The following is a 7,557-nucleotide window of genomic DNA, read 5'->3' on the forward strand; positions in this document are numbered from 1 at the left end:
AGGGGTGCAAGCGGCTATTGAGTTCTTTTTAACCAAATCTCTCTCAGAGGTGCGTGGGGAGGGGCTCCTTATTTTCATCTAAAGTAACAGACAGAGAATCAGCACTTTGGAAACAGGGCTGAAACAGAGGGGATTATGGGTAATGCTGCAATGACCTGTTTGGTGTTTCAGCCAATCAGAGACAGGTTCTGTATATATCTGAGACCTGTAATATATTGATGACAAACAGTATCATAGGGGACCTTTAAATTATTATTATATCTTTTTTTGATTGTTAGTTTTCCATTATTAGTACAAACAACCAGGGTTTGAATCTGACCTCCGAACAGAATTTATTTTGTTCTCCTTTCCAATTTAACTGTCTGCAAAATGGGCAAAAACTATAAAGCACATGAAAAATGTATCCGTCTCGGTTGCTGCAGGTGAAGGAGTCCATGTCCTTGGAGCAGATCCACAGCCGGGCCCTGGAGGTGAACGTGACCCGGATCAGGAGCTCGTTGACGGAGACGCAGACGAAGGTGTCCGCGCTGCAGGAGGAGGACGAGCGGCTGGTCGAGGAGCAGCAGCGTCTCTCCGCCTCTTTCAAGTCTCTGCTGACGGACGCCATCAGACACAGCGACGTCCTGGAGCTCCTGCTGGGGGAGGAGGTGATGGAGTTCCTGGAGTGGCCTGTCCAGGACCAGGAGGCACATTCAATCCCATCCTTGAAGGAGCAGCTGAGGGTCCTGCAGGAGCAGCTGGGAGGGAGGAGCAAACCAGGTGGGAGCGTTTAATCAAGGGCAGTAAAGGAAGTCTTTACCGACGAAACATCATTTATGCATCAATAACAACAAACATATTGATTGTGCTTAAAGAGGCCCTATTATGCTTTTTGTGGTGTTCCCTTTCCTGTAGTGTAGAGGGAGTATGTTTCCTTGTCATATAAACAGTAAAAAGTAGTTGAACAGAAGTGTAAAGAAGCATAAAATGGAAATATCAAAGTACCATGAGTTTCAGCATTTGGGGATTGTTTCTTTCTTAGATATGAAGCAGCAGGATGATTCTTGAGGACGTCTCTTTGCTCTTAAAGGTCACCTATTATGCAAAATCCACTTCTTCATGTCTCTTCTACATCAACATGTGTCCCCTCTTCTTCATGTCTCCTCTACATCAACATGTGTCCCCTCTTCTTCATGTCTCCTCTACATCAACATGTGTCCCCTCTTCTTCATGTCTCTTCTACATCAACATGTGTCCCCTCTTCTTCACGTCTCTTCTACATCAACATGTGTCCCCTCTTCTTCACGTCTCCTCTACATCAACATGGGTCCCCTCTTCTTCATGTCTCCTCTACATCAACATATGTCCCCTCTTCTTCATGTCTCTTCTACATCAACATGTGTCCCCTCTTCTTCATGTCTCTTCTACATCAACATGTGTCCCCTCTTCTTCATGTCTCTTCTACATCAACATGTGTCCCCTCTTCTTCATGTCTCTTTTACATCAACATGTCCCCTCTTCTTCATGTCTCTTCTACATCAACATGTGTCCCCTCTTCTTCATGTCTCTTCTACATCAACATGTGTCCCCTCTTCTTCATGACTCTTCTACATCAACATGTGTTGTTGCACTTTGGAAACAGGGCTGAAACAGAGGGGATTATGGGTAATGCTGCAATGATCTGTATGGTGTTTCAGCCAATCAGAGACAGGTTCTGTATATATCTGAGACCTATAATATATTGATAAAAACAGTATAATAGGGGACCTTTAAAACACATCGTCTTATTTCGTCTCTTATCGTGGATGTCTTGTGTCTCTCCATGTATCACTGGGAGGTACTAAGACGCAAGGAAAAAAGTGAAGGAAAAGTGGATGCACGTTGAAGCAACACGGGATGCAGCTTTGGACTCATGTATTTGTCTCTTCTGCTCCCAGGAATGGTTTCCGACCAGCCTTCATCCTCCTCATCCTCCTCACACCCCCTCCCTGACATGAGGAGGAGCAGCTCAGGATCTGGAGCCCGCGAGCGTCAGCAGCTCCTCCTGCAGCCCGGGGGGGACGGGGGAGACCTGTGGAAGCTGGAGCGGAGGGTGGAGGAGCTGGGGTTAAAGCTGCTCAGCCTGCAGGAGGAAAGAGAGGCGCCCCCCGCTGGTGTGGAGGACAAACTGCAGGCAGAGGTGCAGTGGCTGAGGAGAGGCCTGGAGGAGCACCTGAAGGTCTTCAAGAACGTGTTCAGTAACGCTGATGTGTTGATGAGCTCCGATGCATCGCTGCAGCTCGACCAGCTGTGGCATCTGCTGAAGGAGAAACAGGGGAGGAAGGAGAGGAAGAGGGGAGGACACGAGAGGAGCAGGAGGGAGGACTCAGGTGAGAGGAGGAGACATAACATCATAATATAGTCGGTAAAACAAAGTCAGTATCAAAAATCTTAATATTGAATGTCATAAATATTTAAAAATGAAGGTATTCTCCCAGAAAAGATCTGTCAGTATGAGTATTTCTTGCATCAGATCTATGTAGCAAGATGGTGACGATGGCTGCCGTGTCTTTGGCTCCTCTCCAACTTTTTCGTATTATTTCAGTGTTTGTTTACTTTTATTGTGTTGCACTGTTGGAGGAGGAGCCTGTGACCTCATGTTCATTGTCATAACTACACTGTAGCTATGTACAAATGACGATAAAAGCCTTGAATCCTTGAATGTTTCTCTTGTTGTATTTCATTTAAACCAGGCTCTGTCTCCTCTCCAGTTGTGGCCCCGGACCCCTCCCGCCTCTCGGGGGCCTCCCTGCTGATCGTGGCCGGATCTCCTCGCAGCGTTTCCAGCGTCCTCGTGTTTGAAACGTCCTTAAACCGCGATCAGGTTTACTCTGACAGCGGCGTCTTCACGGCTCCTCAGAGCGGGGTCTACCTGTTCTCCCTCACCCTGGACCTGAGGCCTGGACCCACACAAGTGATGCTGAGGAGGGGGGGGGCAGGGGGGGTGCCGATGTCCCTCCGTCGACGAGGGGGGGGCACAGAGGGGCCCGTCACCGGTGCAGTGGTCCTGCCTCTGAGGAGGGGGGAGGAGGTGAGGCTGGAGATAAAAGAAGGATCGTTGAGGGAGTCAAGGGACACCGTGTTCAACGTGCTGCTGCTGCACCAAACCACCTGAGGGCGCTGTGGGCAAAACAGACTTTATTGTACAAAATGAGATTCAATTGCAAAATCTCAAAAAACGTCAAATTTAAATAGGGTTTAATACTGTACAAAAACAACTTAAAGGTCCCCTATTATACTGTTTTTCATCAATATATTATAGCTCTCAGATATATACAAAACATGTCTCTGAAGGGATTGGCTAATGGTTACACAAGCCAAAAAAATCGTTATGACATCATAAAGTGGCCAAAATCTGATCAGCTCATTTTCAGACAGGTTTTTATAGAAATGGATCAGGACAAAAAGAGAGAGAATCTTTTTCCTGAAACTTTCAGAGTCTCTTTCCACAGAGGGGACACATGTTGATGTAGAAGAGACATGAAGAAGAGGGGACACATGTTGATGTAGAAGAGACATGAAGAAGAGGGGACACATGTTGATGTAGAAGAGACATGAAGAAGAGGGGACACATGTTGATGTAGAAGAGACATGAAGAAGAGGGGACACATGTTGATGTAGAGGAGACATGAAGAAGAGGGGACACATGTTGATGTAGAAGAGACATGAAGAAGAGGATTTTGCATAATAGGTGACCTTTAAAATGTGTATCCGAAAACAGTTTCAGGAAGTTTTTGTCCGTCATGTATTGAAGTGATTTTGCAGCACTTCACCACTTGAGCGCTGGGGACCAAAGAGACTTTTTTTTACACTTTATTGTACAAGATTCAAATACCAAACCTTTAAGGCAACATGATCAAAAAATCATGTGGGAATGAGTCAAAAATCCCTGATACGAGTCAGCAATTTAGCACTTCCTGTTTCCCAATCTGGAAGTAAATGGTTTTTGGTTATAAGATCTGATGCTTTCTACGACTAGACGTCATCACGCCCAACATTAGTTGCCTTTAGCTTAGTGTTGGTGACGTGAAGTCATGTGACCTTGCTGTAGTTCGTTTATAACCCAACGTTAGCTTTTTACTTCAAAAATCATGCAGTGGTGTTAATATGTGGAGATTATCCTGCTTATCTTATTTTCTGCGATAATCCAAAATCTACATTGTGGAGGGAACCAATGTGGATTTAAGAGGTGTAATATATTTTTTAACTTCGTACAGAGCCAGGTTATCTGCTTACAGTCTTTATGCTAAGCTAGGCTAACGTCCTGACTCTGGTTGAGTCTGCAGTGTCATTTTAACCTGAAGTCCAGATTAATATATTGACCTTCTTCATTAGTCTGACCACAGATCAGCTGCTGTCTCAGAAAGGTTAAACATGTCTGTAAAAGCAATCATATCCTGTCTCTAAAGGGAGTCTTTCATTTACATAAAGAATATATTTGTGTGTGTAATGTTTGTAAAGTACCACTATAATAAGGTAAAGAAAATTCACAGAGCAGTATATATATATTTATATAAAGGAACAGCTGATGTTTGTGATGAATGTGTTTTTTTTAATGATAAAGCATTCTTTCTAAACTGTGTGTAACTTAATAAAAAGGTTTTATCTACAATGTTTGTTTGATCCATGATACAGAGACTGCCTAGCGATACATTTTAGCCTCTGCAGACCATTTACATGCACCAAAACACTAGAGGACTGAGGGAAAAAATCTAAATGATCACCATATATTCATTGTATATAATGTAATGTAGGGTGGTCCTTAGTGCCATGTACATTTTCGAATTCATTTATTTCAACCACCGGAATTCGTTATGATAAACCCTCCTGGTGAATTTTATTCAAATTCCAACAACATTTACCCCTCCCTCATCAACCTTGAAGTTTAGCTGCAACTGAGGCTAAACTTCAAGGTCGATGAGGAAGTAGTAATTGTTGTCTGAGGAAAACATTAACCAGGAGAGTTTTCTGGACTAATAGAATGAATTCTGGGGGTAGTAGATTTGTTCATTGTTCTCCAGTCCAGGAGGAAGTTAAAAAGAGACAATGTAGTCCCGGAAAAGTTCAAATGGTGTACTTTAATGAAGTAACGCGGTTTTGAAACAGACAGAGCGAATCAGGAACACAGCGCCATGTTCGGAAGAAGAGAGACCGATTGGACCGAGCCTATGGCCGTTTCCTGGCTCCTCCTCTCATTGGCGGCTTCTACGATGGGGGTCTCCCTCTACTCGTTCTTCTGTGTCTGATAACGCGTAAATAAGAGGATTTAGACGTTGTGTGTTCATTGTATAACTCCATACGCCTTTTCTCCTCGTATTCTCATTCATGACTTTTTATTTAATGCATTTTAAGGTGAGACACGGCAGGCAAAAACATCGTTTTTCAAGTACTGGTCAATTTTGAGATTTTGTGCTATTTTGATTCCATAACATGTTTTCTTTCAGGCTTTTGGAAGGAAAACGTACAAAATACACATTTAAGTGTTTATTTTACTATAGTTTGTCTATTTGCGTCTGTAGATTTCTCCTAAATTCACCAAAAGTTAGCATTCTAACGTAACATAAAGTACCGCGACCGCTGTGTGCACCATGTCAACAGAGGTATCGCTGGAAAGCTCCGTCTCTCCTGCACAATCTCATCGGATCCAAATATGGTCATTTCCTTTGTATCAGCAACCAATCATGAAAGCACAAAGGGGTCTTAAACCAAGAAACGAAATCTCATTGGCTGGTGTCAATTTCTGACAACGTGATTCGTTCAGATGCGTCACGTGGTGTGCTAAAACACTTCCTGGTTAGCTTTCAGCTAGAAATTGAAATCTCAAAATGCCAAAAGAACGGCGAAAAAAACGTTCACAGAGAAGACGACAACAATTGTCACTTGCACGAAGCAAGGTTATACAAAAAAAAATGACCCTGAACATGAAATACCTTCACGGAGTGCGTCGATGCGCAAGCTATCATCCAAAGAACAGGAGGGTTTAGCTAGCGCCTCACTGCAATCTTTAAAGGTCGTTTTCTCAAAATGAGTTTTTTCTCCTACTCTGAGTTCGAAATGTCAACTTCAGTAGCACGTAGATACACCAAACCTTCCAGTTATATTCCTATCAATATTATGAAGGCTTTTACAGAAGGGTTTGTTCATATATAATTCATAGCCTGAATTATACAACATTGTATACCTAAAAACATGGCGAAAATTGATATTTTAGGGCTGTTGACAGTATTTTCTGATTTATGGAGTGATAAAAAGAGATATCCAATATCCCTTCTGTAAAAGCCTTAGATACTAATATGACTACAAAATGAAACAATCATTTTGAACCTGGCTATATCCAAAGTTCAGATTTCGATTCCTGAAATGTGTTAAAATATGTGCATATTTAATGAGATAATGGATAATTTGCATATTTAAACATGCTATTTCAGAAAACTTGTAATACAAAAGACAATTGCCTTATTGTAAGTAATTAACTGGAGAAATTTCTAGCTGATACCTTTAAGTTAAAAAATGTACCCTATTCACCTGGGGTGTCTCGCGGCTGTAATCATTGATAACGCGAAGCCAGAAGTGACGTCATGTAAACAACGGGGATGTATTTCTATAAAGCTTTTCAAAATAAAACTGTACATTCATTTAACACTCAGCAATAATGTTAGCCAGAAACTAAGTATTTTCAGAATAAAACTGTTTTAAGTTTACAGTATATGTAATCTAAATTACGCCATATACATTTATTTTAATTTCTTACAGGGTTGGAGCTTACACTTTCCGACTTTACATTTTAAGGACCACCCTAATGTAATGTCATAAATATAATAAAGGGATGTGATGCTGTGACATACTTCAACAAAAAATAAAAAGACACTCTTGCTTTTCAAACATTTTAATCATCTCTGTTAATTCTACAGTGTAGAAAAATAAGCATCAAAAATATACCAAAAACAAATAAAATCTGGCGAAGCAAAAATAAAAAGCACAAAAAAACAACTTTAAGTTTAAACATGGTGAAAAAATAACTTCATTATTTAATTTAAATGAACTGATGAAGTCTGATTTTATTTAGAAAATATATATCCATTATTCAGTTAACCGAGGAATAATTAGTTCTTTTGCAATATTAATATTTTTAGTAACCTGCAGAATAACAGCAGGTCAAAGCATTGTGTTTGACTTCACATCAGACTTGGGTGCGTTTGTTTTATCTAACCTGGGCACCATGCGGGTGGGGTTGGATGTAGTTACTAAAACAGCATCCGAGTGTTCCTTCCTTAATCTATGAAACAGATTTAAAGTTTACCGAGCACATCTCAGAAACGTAAACGAGGAGCCTCTCCCTGAACAACAGAAACAGCAACAAGCAGTGAAACAAATCTACCGTCACTTCTGAAGTGCACTAAGTTAGAGTTCAACTAAAAAATATCTGCATATATCGTCGTTACAATGAGTGTACACCAAAGTCTCTCAAGGCTATAATAAAACACCATGCTAAATATTAGCTGTCAAAATAAAAGCTTTTAGTTTATTAATCTCTAACAG

At 41.3% G+C, this 7,557-nt stretch overlaps 1 protein-coding gene across 2 annotated transcripts; it reads left to right on the forward strand.

Moving 5' to 3' along the window:
* The first annotated feature begins 203 nt into the window (after positions 1 to 203).
* On the forward strand, positions 204 to 3,496 carry LOC117534827 (multimerin-2-like). Of its 2 annotated transcripts, none has more exons than XM_034199059.1 (3): positions 204 to 759; positions 1,917 to 2,348; positions 2,712 to 3,496. In XM_034199059.1, the coding sequence occupies exons 1-3, from the start codon at positions 399 to 401 to the stop codon at positions 3,131 to 3,133; spliced, it is 1,215 nt and encodes a 404-aa protein (XP_034054950.1). In that variant the 5' UTR covers positions 204 to 398; the 3' UTR covers positions 3,134 to 3,496. The 2 variants fall into 2 exon arrangements, with proteins under 2 accessions (XP_034054950.1, XP_034054951.1); XM_034199060.1 differs by having other exon boundaries at positions 208 to 759; positions 2,730 to 3,496.
* Positions 3,497 to 7,557: the final 4,061 nt, after the last annotated feature.

This window comes from Gymnodraco acuticeps, unplaced genomic scaffold (genome assembly GCF_902827175.1).
Source record: "Gymnodraco acuticeps unplaced genomic scaffold, fGymAcu1.1, whole genome shotgun sequence".
Lineage (NCBI taxonomy): Eukaryota > Metazoa > Chordata > Actinopteri > Perciformes > Bathydraconidae > Gymnodraco > Gymnodraco acuticeps.